Source organism: Melospiza melodia, chromosome 27, assembly GCF_035770615.1.
Source record: "Melospiza melodia melodia isolate bMelMel2 chromosome 27, bMelMel2.pri, whole genome shotgun sequence".
In the NCBI taxonomy this organism is placed as follows: domain Eukaryota; kingdom Metazoa; phylum Chordata; class Aves; order Passeriformes; family Passerellidae; genus Melospiza; species Melospiza melodia.
The window spans coordinates 4267708-4279598 of record NC_086220.1 but is presented as its reverse complement, the minus strand read 5'-3'; the positions used below and the strand labels follow the sequence as shown (position 1 = coordinate 4279598).

Genomic DNA, 11891 nt, shown 5'->3' with positions numbered 1-11891 from the left:
TGTTAATTAGCTAATCATGTGAAATGTATTGATTAAATGACCAATCAGATCCACCTGTATCAGACCAGTTTATAAAAGAAGCAGCTTCAGTGAAAACAGCATGCTCATGCAACTCAGCCTTCTGACTAACTCTGTGTCATTTCTGACTTAACAGTGCCAAGAGACTGGCCACCTGTTCTCATCAACTTAAAAGATTGTGTTCTCAACATTCTACTGCATGCAGAGGATGCTCCTGGATTTGCCTTTTTGGTCCCAGCCACCAACAGAGGAGAACCGCTGCAAAGGTTTTACCTCGAGGTTTTACCACTGGACAGTTTTGCCTCAAGAGATGAAAAGTTTGCCTACTATTTGTCAATATTTCATGGCAAAAGCTTTGTCTCCATCCCGACAAAAACACCCATGGTCAAGGATTTCACACTACATGGATGATTTGCTCATTGCAGCACCAACTCGAAAAGAAATGGAACAGACTTGTGTCTGTTTGTGTTTGTTTTTCCACAGCCAGAGCTCAGTTTGGGTCTGGAATGCTTGGGCACACAAGGAGAGCTCTGTGTGCCCCTGAGGGGGCAAGGGGCAGGGGCAGATCATAAACCAGCTTTTCAGATCTGCAGGAAATGCTTCATCCTCCTGCACCTCCTTCCACAAACCGGCTTGGAGGGGAGGCAGCCCCTAAAGAAAACACATTTCATGTGGGGAAGGAAAAGCCAAGCCTGTTGTAAAGGAAAGATGCTCAAAATTATCTATTTTTTTAAAAAACCCCTTATTTTTAGCCCTATTTATGAGGGGGTGGAGACAACCCCTAAAGAAAACACTTTTCATGTGGGAAAGGCAAAACCAAGCCCGTGTTTGCATCTGGTTTGTAAAGGAAAGATGCTCAAAATGATCTATTTGTAAAAATAAACCTGATTTTTAAGCCTATTTTGCACGGGTGGATGCAGCTCCAGGGGTGCTGGTGGATGTGGTGCCCTCAGTCTGCACCTGCAGCTTTGTACTTTCCCTGCTGGTGAAGAGATTTCACCTTCCTGCTCCACCAAGGATTCATCAAGGAGCATTTGCAGCTGGATTGTGTTTGTGAAGCACCCAGGTGGAGTCTCTGCATTTAATTCTGTAAAAAGCACCAAGAAGCCCTTCTGCTGCATCACTTCAGGGATGCTGTGCTGGGAATGCTCCTGGAGGCATCAAACAGCAAATCATGGGGGCGTTTTTGGGATCTGACACCCACAAGAGCTCATGTGAGCCCAGTTCTCATTTATTTACCTGCATTTCCCTCCTGGAGAGCTGTCCCCTACTGGGACACATCAAACCTTTGTCAGAAAGCCCAAACCTCTGAGCAATCCACTCCACAGTGGGGTCTAAAGAGGGAATCTCTGTCCCATGGGGTGGGGGAAGAGGAAAAGAGACTTAAAAATGGGGGTTTTAATGAGAACAGTAAAAAATCTCTGTCAAAGAGCACATTTTGGTTAGTTCAGGCAGGGGGACACCCCGATGTCCTGCACAGTGACAAAGCCACCACGCTCAGATCCTTCCTGCTGGTTTCATTTCCAGGAGATGAGGACACAAATCACATCCCCAGGAGCTGGGACCAGAGCTGCAGATTCCCCAGCCAACACTGATGCCTTAGGATTTTAGCTTTTATATTTTTCATACATTTGTAATCCTGCAGTTCCTTAGTGTGTAACTCTAAGCTCCATGTACAGTGGGAGCTGCTGCTTCCCCATTTTGGGCAGACACAACAATTCCTCTCCAGGCCTGGCAATCAAGGACACCTCACTGCCTCAGTGAGAGATGGAAACAAAAGTGAGTTGGGGGCAGCATAGTTGGGGTCAATGACTTCATTAGCTGAAGTAATTGGAACAGTAACCCCCAACATGCAAATGGACCAAAATTATTAAAGTGTGAAAACCAGTGACCCCTGGTCCATTTTTGGGTGTAGCCTCTGGGGAGCTTTGTCTGCCCTAAATGTACCTGAAGGCCCTTCAATAAATAGAACTGCTCTTTATTCCCTTAATTTTGTCTCTGGCCTGCGTTTTTTAGGTAGCCCCAAAGAAGCACCAACACCCTCTGCCATCCTCCTCCTCCTCACAGAGCCCAGGGCTGCTCCACCAGCAGCTCCAGAGAACGGAGCCTTTGCTGGCAGGGAACGCCAGCTCCAAAGGGAGGAACTTGGATGCTTCACTGCAAAAACAGCAGGGTGAGTTTGAGGTGAAATTCCTGGCCCCTGTTTTGTTCCTGAGGATTTTTGTAGGACAAAGCCCCATCCTGCTCCTCATGGTTCTCTCCTGACACCCCGTGCTGGACACAGCACTGGGGCTCTGATTTCCCAGCTGGATGTGCTGAAAAAGCCCCCCAGTTTTGCTTTCTTTGTGATTGAGAAACCCTCATGTGACTTTGTAGATGACTTCACACATTCAGAGAGCAGGAAGGAAGCCGAGCTGCTCTCACTTCGTGTTCCGTGGGGCAGCTGCAAATCCGACCTCATTATCTCAGGAGCACCCAGAGGGACCCGAAAATGAGCCCCCAAACCCCCCCTGAGCCCCCCAAATGCTGCTGCTTCAACATCAAGACAGCAACAGTGGCCCTGGGGATCTTCCACATGGTGAGTCCTGCATGGGGGACAGGGAGGCAGGAAAACAGAGGCAGAACCTCTCCAGGAGGTGCCTTGTTGTGGTTCACAGGGTTCCTGACACTGGAATGTTCTCTGTTCCCAAGAGGAAAACCCAATGAGTTAAGAGGGATGAACAAAAGGTGGTGGGGGACAGGGAGAAGCAGAATTCGCTGCACTGGGAGGAGTTTTGAAGAATTTTGTTCCTGGCTCTGCCAATTGGAGCTCAGGGAAACTCGCTCTGCTTCCTGTTTTTCTGCTCAGTGCAGGAGCTCCTACCTGAGTGTACCCAGAGCCTGCTGGGTGGGAACGGGCAGCACTGGCAGTGGGAATGTGGGAATGGGGCGCTGGAAGGATTTGGGAGCTGGATAAGCAGAGGGTGATGGGCAGAGCTGCCTCCTCTGGGCCTCTTTTGGTTTCCATTGGGATCATGGCCGTGTCTAGAAGCTGTTCAGGGCAGGGATGGCAGAGCAGGACAGCCTGGAGGCCCCTCTCTCCCACGCTCCTGGTGGCACTGAGGAGTTTTAGGTGTTTTCAACCGTCCTGAGGATGTGGTTTCTTGCATGGCTGGGTTATTAAAATAATCCCTGTGCTGCCCTGGTTGTGCACAGTCATGGTTTGGGAGCCCCTGGGGTGGTAACGGGGCTGTCCCAGGTTCCTGGGACAACAGAGGGGGACCTGGGGACCTGCAGCCTGCAGGAATCCCATGGGAATGGCAGCTGTGGCACAGGAAGGACATTCCAAGGTCCCCTCTCTTCCCTGGAGCAGCAGGAGCTGTGCCATCCCTCTGGCCCTTGGAAAACAGGGTCATTTTTGGATAGATCTTGTCTTGCTTTAAGAGCTGTCGCACAATACCCATCATTTCTCCCTCTGCCTCTTCTCTCCCTTTCTGATGGTGCAGCTGGGCAGGGAGAGGGAAAGGGAAAAGGGGATTTCTGCCTTGGCTGATTTGCTCCAGCAGTGCTGGGGCTTTGGGTCAGGATAAATTCCTGCTGCAGGTGCCAGGGATGAATCCCAGCCATGCTGGGTGACAGCAGTGCCACCAAAGAGCTCTCAGGCTCTGTGGCAAGGTCTTCTCCTCCCTTAAATCAGCTCTGCCTCGCTGCTGATCTCTGCAGAGACAACTGGAATAAATCCTGGGCGTTCTGGAGCAGACAGAGAGGGAGGAGGGGAGTGAGGAGAGGATGGGGGTGTATGATCAGCAAAGCTCTGTGGTGTGGGGAGGTGACCTGCAGGTGACTTTCAAAGACAGCACTGGGGAGTTTGTCCTGCTCCTCAAGCCTCGAGGTGCTTGACAGAGAGATTTGAGGTCAGGGCTGGAAACCTGCTCCAGTGCAGGAACAGAATTCCCTTCCTGCTGCTCCTTGATTGGAGCCAGAGGAGCCTTGGGAAGCAGCATCTGCACCGTCTGGCCTCAGCTGCACTCACTCCAGCCCCTCTTTTGGCAGCTCTGTAACTCACAGAGCAGAAATTCAGCTCTGGAACCCTCCCAGGCCCTGTCATCACCTCTGGATGTGACTCAGGTGAGCTCAGAGGGATTCACTGAGCTCTCACCAGGCTGGGCTGACCCAGGTGTCCCACAGAGCCCGAGCTGCTTCTCCTGGAGCAGCTCAACCAAGGAGGCAGCAGGAGGAGATGAAATGTGAAAGGAAAGAAAATGAGAACTCCAAGCTCTCCTCACTTCACCCGCAGCTGCCACAAGAACCACTCAGAAATTCAAGGGAGAAAAGGAGAAGCTGTGACAGGGCAGCGTTTTTGGGTGGTGCTCTTTGTGCTGGTGTCCCCAGAACCCCCCAGGACCCAGAGCACCCTGTCCCTGTCCGTATCCCTGTCCATATCCCTGTCCCTGTCCCTGGCCCTGGCCCTGGCCCTGGCCCTGTCCCGAGGGGCTCCTGTTCCCCACAGCCTCAAGCTCCCCTGGCAAAAACCCCTCCTGTGGAGCAGCAGAGGAGCAGCCTCACACCAGGGCCATGTGCACGAAGATAAATCACCTGGAGATCAGTCAAGCTGCAAATATTTCAGAAAAAAACCTGGCACCAAGTGACCTCAAAGAGCAGTTGCAGCTGCAGCAGGATTGTCCCCAGGGAATGGGGGCTCTGTGTGTCAGACTCTGCCTTCAAGATTCCCTTATTTATCTCCCGCAATTTAATGACTGGATTTATCTCAGTCCTACATTATTTCAGCGTATCATGGAATCCCAGAATGTCCCGAGCTGGAAGGAACCCACAGGGATCATCCAGTCCAGCTCCTGTCCCTGTTCAGTCCCCCAACAACCCCACCCTGGGCATCCTGGGCTGGAATATCAACAGGGATCATTGATCCAGCTCCTGAACCCCCAAACAACCCCATCCTGGCCTCCTGGGCTGGAATATCCACAGGATCACTGACCCAGCTCCTGAACCCAGCAAGCCCAGCCCGGGCATCCCTGGAGCTCTGGCAGCCTCGGGGCGTGCCCATTGCCTGGGCAGCCTGGGCAGTGCCAGCACCCTCTGGGGGCAGAGCCTTGCCCTGAGCTCCAGCCTGAGCTGCCCTGGCCCAGCCCCAGCTGTTCATTTCCTGGGGGTTCAAATTTCTTCCACCAAGAAATGTGAAGCTCCTTTTACAGACAGGCAGCAACAAAAGTTGTTCCAGCTCGAGGAGATCAGGGAGGAAGGGCTGGAGAGGGGCTGGGAATGGAGTACCTGGAAGTGAAATCCTCCATTTTAAACCTGCATTTGTCCTGCTGTGGCATTGCAAAGGGAAAGGAAACTGGGGTGTTTTTCTGTGTGAAATGAGAAGTGTTTGGTTTGTGCTGAAGCTGAGCGGTGGATCTGCAGTGGGAGCAGCTGAGCAAGGAGAGCAGGGCAGGCACCACATCCATCTTTCTCTGCCTTTCCCCAAAAGGCCCCTCTGCAGAGGGTTCACCCCTTGGATGTGAATTCCCTGCAGGAATAAGGAAGGCTCCACATCCCAGCTGCTGGCGAGGTGTCCTGTGCCAGCCTGGCTCTCCATGCCAGGAGAAAGACCTGGAGGTCTCTGCCTGCTCGCAGCTCAGTGCTTCTTTCTTTCTACACAAAATGGAAATTTTTAAACCCACTCTTGCCTTAAATTCTCCTGAATCTCTCAGGCTGGGCTGGGGTTTCCTGCCATGTCCTTATCTTGTGTGACTGCCTTGGTCTGGGCTGTGTGGCTCACTTCCCCCAGAAAGGAAACCAGGGCCTCGTTTTTCTCTGGCACACATCAGAGAGGGTTCTTCACACTCAACTTCAGCCTCCAGATCTGCTGGAGGGGATGGGGGAATTTGGGGTTTGCTGTCCTGCTCTCAGCCACTCCTCCTTCAGAGCAAAACTGATATTTAGGGCCCAGCTCATCCATTTTGCTCAGGCCTCTTTTAAGTGGAACCTGAAAAAGCAATTTCTGCCCGTATTTCCCAAGCTGGCAATTGAGGGGTTGGACAACAGCAGAAATAAAGGGAGCAGAATGTGTTTGGGAGCCTGAGCACAAAACCTCTCAGCCACCTTGCAGTCAGGTGTGATCTCCATGTGTCTTCATTAAGAGATCCCTCTCCTCCCAAGGGGCACCAGCAGCTGCAAAGACACTTTGGATCGATGCAATTTCATCCTTGACAGGGTTCAGAGCTGCCCTGGGAGCTGAAATGCTGTTCCATTAAGCTGAACTCGTGTTAACTTTGTCGTGTCCTCGTGTAATGAGATCTGGATATTCCTCCTTTTCCTGCCAGCTCATGAGCAAATTGCAAAGTTCATTTACTTAATTGGAAAAAAGGGAAGACAGCAGAGTGACTCTTGAACCAGCTGGTATCAGACAGGCCCAGGGAAAGCCTGACACATCCTTCCTTCTCACTCAGACTCTGGACAGGATTTTAAATTGGGAGGGACAGGGTGGACAGGGGCTCCCAGTCCCCTCACAGCTCAGTGTGGCTTGGTGGGTGCCACAGCTCTGGGAGCTGCAGCTGGGGGCTCAGAAAGTTGATGAATTCAGTTTGAAATTATTTCTAGGTCTTCTGCAGCTGACACGGAGGCAGAGGGAGGGGCTGTGCTCAGCTCCTGTGATCTCCCAGCCTCCCTTCCCCTTTCTGGGCAAGGCAGAGCCTTCCCCCATAGCTCCTTTGCAAGCCCAGCTCCCCAGGCTTTTGCATCCAGCTGCCCAAAGTGTGTCTGGATCCCTCTGAAATGCCAGCCCCATGCTGCAGCTGGCTCTGAGCTGCTCCAGCAGCCCCAGTTTGCAAACACAAGCTCAGACCACAGCGGTGCCACTTCCTCCTCACCCACGGCACTGCTCAGGCTGTGGCTGAAGCGAAAGGTTGGTGCAGCTCTGGTGGAAAAGTTGTTTTATCTCTGCCCGAGCTGGTGCTGATGTGGGTGGCAGATAGGGCCTGGCTCCTGCATCGCTGAGGAGCAGAGGGCTCGGGGTCATGGAGAGGGGCAGCTGGAGGGACCCCATGGGTCACTGGTGGCACTCGCTGCTCCAGCAGGGCCATCCCAGAGCTCAGGGCACAGCACAATGTCCCTGTGCCTCTGGAATGCCCCAGGGAGGAGACTCCAGCCCCTCTCTGGGCTCTGCTCAGGGCTGGCACTGCCCAGGGCAGTTCCTGGGCTCAGGCCCTGCCTGTGGCTCTGGGGCCATGGCTGGGCTTGGAGCAGAGCCTGGGGCTGCTCTGAGCTCTGCACACAGGGACAGACACACAGGGACAGACAGACAGAGACACACAGGGATGGACAGAGCAGCTTTGGTTGCCCCTGCATCCCTGGCAGTGCCCAAGGCCAGGTTGGACAGGCCAGGAGCAGCCTGGGACAGTGGGAGATGTCCCTGCCCATGGCAGAGATGGGATGGGATGAGCTTCCCAATCCCTTCCAACCCAAGGGCAAATCCCTTCCAATGTGGGCAATGGTTCCCAGGTTTCCCATGGAGCAATATTCCCAAATATTCCCATGGATGGGTTGGAGGCTGCTCTGCTCAGCTCAGCCCCAGTGCAGGGTGCAGAGCCCTTCCTGCAGAGCTTTCCCAGGAAATGATCCAGCAGGGAATGACCCAGCTAGTTCCATCCTTTCTGGGATTCCCTGATTCCATGGAGATCTCCTAAGCTGGGCTCAGACATCCCTGGCTGAGTGCAGAAGTTGAGGGCCAGGACTGAGCCCACAGCTCTGGACCTTCCTCCATCTCCCAGCTCATTAAACTCCACACAGAATGAGGCTGGGGTTTGATGGTCCGCTTGGAAAACTTGGGGAAAATCATTCCAGTTCAATATGAAAAAAGAACATTTGGAGATTTTCCTCAAATAATAAAAGAAGGAAAGTGATGGTTTTGTCAGTGGAGTGGCACAGCTGCACTTACAGGGAGATCTTTCATCTCTTATGTGTTTCTTTTTACACTTTGGAATACTGGTATTGCATTTTCCTCAACTCTGGAGCAAAAGGCAAATTCAAAACATAAAACCAGGATAAAAACCATTGAAACAAAACTCACTACCTCTGTTATTTCTCCATCTTCCTTCTGCTGGCAGCTAAATCCAAAATATTAACAAACTGATAACTTGTCTCAGAATTTCCTGGGATTTAAACCCTTTGTGTTTGGCTCACTTGGAGACTCATCCATCCAACATCCCATGGAAATAAATTCACTGCTGGGAATTTGGGCCAAGGCCCCTGAATTTTGTTTTTTGCTTTGTTCTCCAGGTCATGAGCATCCTGCTGCTGATCGAGTATTCCCTGGAGGTGGCCAACGGGAAGGGCTTCTGCAAAGACCTGGAGAAGGATTACTACAGAATTGGTGGGTCCTGAGAAGCAGCAGTGGGGCAGGGAGGGATCCCTCAGTCCTGCAGTGCTCCCTCTGCCTTTTCCATCAGAGTTTGGAATTCTGGGTCAAAAGCTCAGGAAGGAATTTAGGCTCTGTTTGGGATTTGCTTTAGGACAGGGCTGTGTTGGAGATCAACGTGGAGCCCAGAGAAGTTTTTATTTCAGAGGATCAGCCCAAACTCTGTAGCACCCGCAAAGTCCTTCAGCTCCCTCTGGAACGTCCTGTGGATTCCCCTGGCAATCCCGATTTGCCTTCCTCTCCCTTTCCCCCAGCTGTGCGTCATTCCAGCCTCACACACACTCCTGACTTCTTTCACATTCTGAACATTTCCAGGGAAACACTGAAGTGTCCCAGAACTCCTCAATGGACAGAGGGGACAAATCCCACCCCACACTGATCCCATGGATGTGTGGGCTGTGGGATACTGCCACCAACACACCAAAACCCCTCCATGGCATGGAGCCATTCCATAGAGCCATTCCCATGGAACCATTGCCATGGAGCCATTAGCATTGAGCCATTCCCATGGAACCATTCCTGTAGAACCATTGCCATGGAGCCATTGCCATGGGAGCCATTCCCTTGGAGCCATTGCCATGGGACCATTGCCATGGAGTGATTGCCATGAAACCATTGCCATGGAGCCATTCCCATAGAACCATTGCCATGGAGCCATTGCCATGGAGCCATTCCCATGGAACCATTGCTATAGAGCCATTGCCATGGGATCATTGCCATGGAGCCATTCCCTCGGAGCCACTCCCATAGAACCATTGCCATGGAGCCATTGCCATGGAACCGTTGCCATGGAGCCATTGCCATGGGATCATTTCCATGGAGCCATTGCCATGGAGCCACTCCCATGGAGCCATTGCCATGGGGCCATTTGCATGGGAGCCATTGCCATAGGAGCCACTCCCATAGAACCATTGCCATGGAGCCATTCCCGTGGAACCATTGCCATGGAGACATTGCCATGGAACCGTTGCCATGGAGCCACTCCCATGGAGCTATTTCCATGGGGCCATTTGAATGGAGGCATTCCCATGGGAGCCATTGCCATGAAACCATTGCCATGGGAGCCATTCCCATGGGAGCCATTGCCATGGAGCCATTGCCATGGAACCATTCCCTTGGAGGCATTCCCTTGGGAGCCATTGCCTTGGAGCCATTGCCATGAAACCATTGCCATGGAACCATTGCCATGGAACCATTGCCATGGAGCCATTCTCATGGAGCCATTGTCATGGAGCCATTGCCATGGAGCCATTGCCATGGAGCCATTCCCTTGGAGCCATTCCCATGGGAGCCATTCCCATGGGGCCATTGCCATGGGATCATTGCCATGGAGCCATTGCCATGGAGCCATTGCCATGGAGCCACTCCCATGGAGCTATTTCCATGGGGCCATTTGCATGGAGCCATTGCCAGGGGAGCCATTGCCATGAAACCATTGCCATGGAACCATTCCCTTGGAGGCATTCCCATGGGAGCCATTCCCATGGGGCCATTGCCATGGGATCATTGCCATGGAGCCATTCCCATGGGGCCATTGCCATGGAGCCATTGCCATGGAATCATTGCCACGGAACCAATCCCATGGAACCATTGCCATGGAGCCACTCACATGGAACTATCTCATGGAGCCATTTGCAAGGAGCCATTCCCATCAAACAATTCCCATGGAGCCATTCCCATGGGATCATTGCCATGGAGCCATTCCCTTGGAGGCATTGCCATGGGAGCCATTCCCATGGAACCATTCCCTTGGAGGCATTGCCATGGGAGCCATTGCCATGGAAGCATTCCCTTGGAGCCATTCCCATGGGATCATTGCCATGGAGCCATTGCCATTGAACCAATCTCACGGAGCCATTCCCATGGATCTCCTGCCTCTCAACTGGACAGCCCCACCACCCCGCCCTCCCGCTGTGACCCCCATTCCCAGATTTTCCCAGCCCCTGGTGTATTTTTCCCAAGCATTGGTGGCTGGAAGAGGCAGCCAAGCTGTCCCATAGCTCACAATTCCTGAAGGATTGAATTCCTCCAGAAGGATCCAGCTCAGATCCTCGCAAAGACCCAGAGCTGCCTCATGAGGTGCCTTCTAAAAAACCAAAGCCCTCAAATATTGCCCAACCAGGATGTTCTGCCAGAGCTGTCTGGAAAAAAGTGCAGGGGAGTGTTCCTTTCTTGAGTCATTTTCTATGAAAAACCACAAGCTGAGAGAACCCTGGGAGAAAAAGCAGGAACCCAGGACGCCTCCCTGCCCTGTCCATGCCCACGGAGAGAAAACACAAACCCTGGCAGCCAGGAATTGCTGTTCCCTGTTTTTCCAGAGGCTGTTCCTGGGCTCAAAATTCTTTGTACATGGAGGAAAAGGAGGATGAGTACAGATCCCTGCACATTCCAAACCTTCCTGTCCACAGGACAGAAGTCAGAAATAGGGAAAAGTGCCACACCAGGAATAGGCACTGCCTGGTGAAGTTATAAAAGCTGGCTTCAGGTTTTTCCAAGGAAAAATGCACCCTGGAATCCCCCAGGGCTGTTTGACATCAGCACTCAAAGGTTTGGTTCAAGAGAATCATGGAGTGTCTGGATTGGAAGGGACGTAAATCACCTGGTTCCAAGGGGAATGGCATCAGCAGTGAGCAAAAAATGGGAATTTGGGTGAGTCCTGCTGATAGGAACCTGAGCAAGGGCCAGTGCAGTGGTTCCCAGGTTTCCCATGGAGCAATAATCCCAAATATTCCTGTGGATGGGTTGGAGGCTGCTCTGCTCAGCTCAGCCCCCAGTGCAGGGTGGAAATCCCTTCCTGAAGAGCTTTCCCAGGAAATGACCCAGCAAGGAATGATCCAGCAGGCTCCAGAGGCAGGGCTGGGAACAGCACAAGGAAACCAGGAGCATCCATCCATCCATCCATCCATCCATCCATCCATCCATCCATCCATCCATCCATCCATCCATCCATCCATCCATCCATCCATCACCAATCCATCCATCATCCATCCATCCATCCATCCATCCATCACCAATCCATCCATCATCCATCCATCCATCCATCCATCCATCCATCCATCCATCCATCCATCCATCCATCCATCATCCATCCATCCATCCATCCATCCATCCATCCATCCATCCATCCATCCATCCATCCATCCATCATCCATCCATCCATCCATCCATCCATCCATCCATCCATCCATCCATCCATCCATCCATCCATCCATCCATCCATCATCCATCCATCCATCCATCCATCCATCCATCCATCATCCATCCATCCATCCATCCATCCATCCATCCATCCATCCATCCATCCATCCATCCATCCATCCATTCCAGTAAAACGTGTTCCCACTTCTAGTTTTTGATGGGAATTGAAGAACTTGATGCAAGTGTAACCTCAAGGGTTTCCTTCCTCTTTCAGGGTTTTGTTGTTTTGCTGTTTCATGGGAGGTTTTTGGGTTGGTTTTTTTTTGGGTTGGGTTGGTGT

The 11891-nt window shown here is 52.2% G+C and overlaps 1 protein-coding gene across 2 annotated transcripts in view; it reads left to right on the top strand.

Annotated features, from left to right (window-relative positions):
* The first annotated feature begins 2374 nt into the window (after positions 1 to 2374).
* Positions 2375 to 11891, top strand: part of LAPTM5 (lysosomal protein transmembrane 5) — a 28754-nt gene continuing 19237 nt past the window's right edge. Inside the window, exons 1-2 of one of the 2 annotated variants that reach the window (XM_063177402.1) lie at positions 2375 to 2596; positions 8275 to 8368. In XM_063177402.1, the coding sequence (XP_063033472.1) occupies positions 2510 to 2596; positions 8275 to 8368 (181 nt within the window). In that variant the 5' untranslated portion in view covers positions 2375 to 2509. The remainder of the gene's footprint in view (positions 2597 to 8274; positions 8369 to 11891) is intronic. The other variant, XM_063177404.1, reaches the window with a different exon arrangement.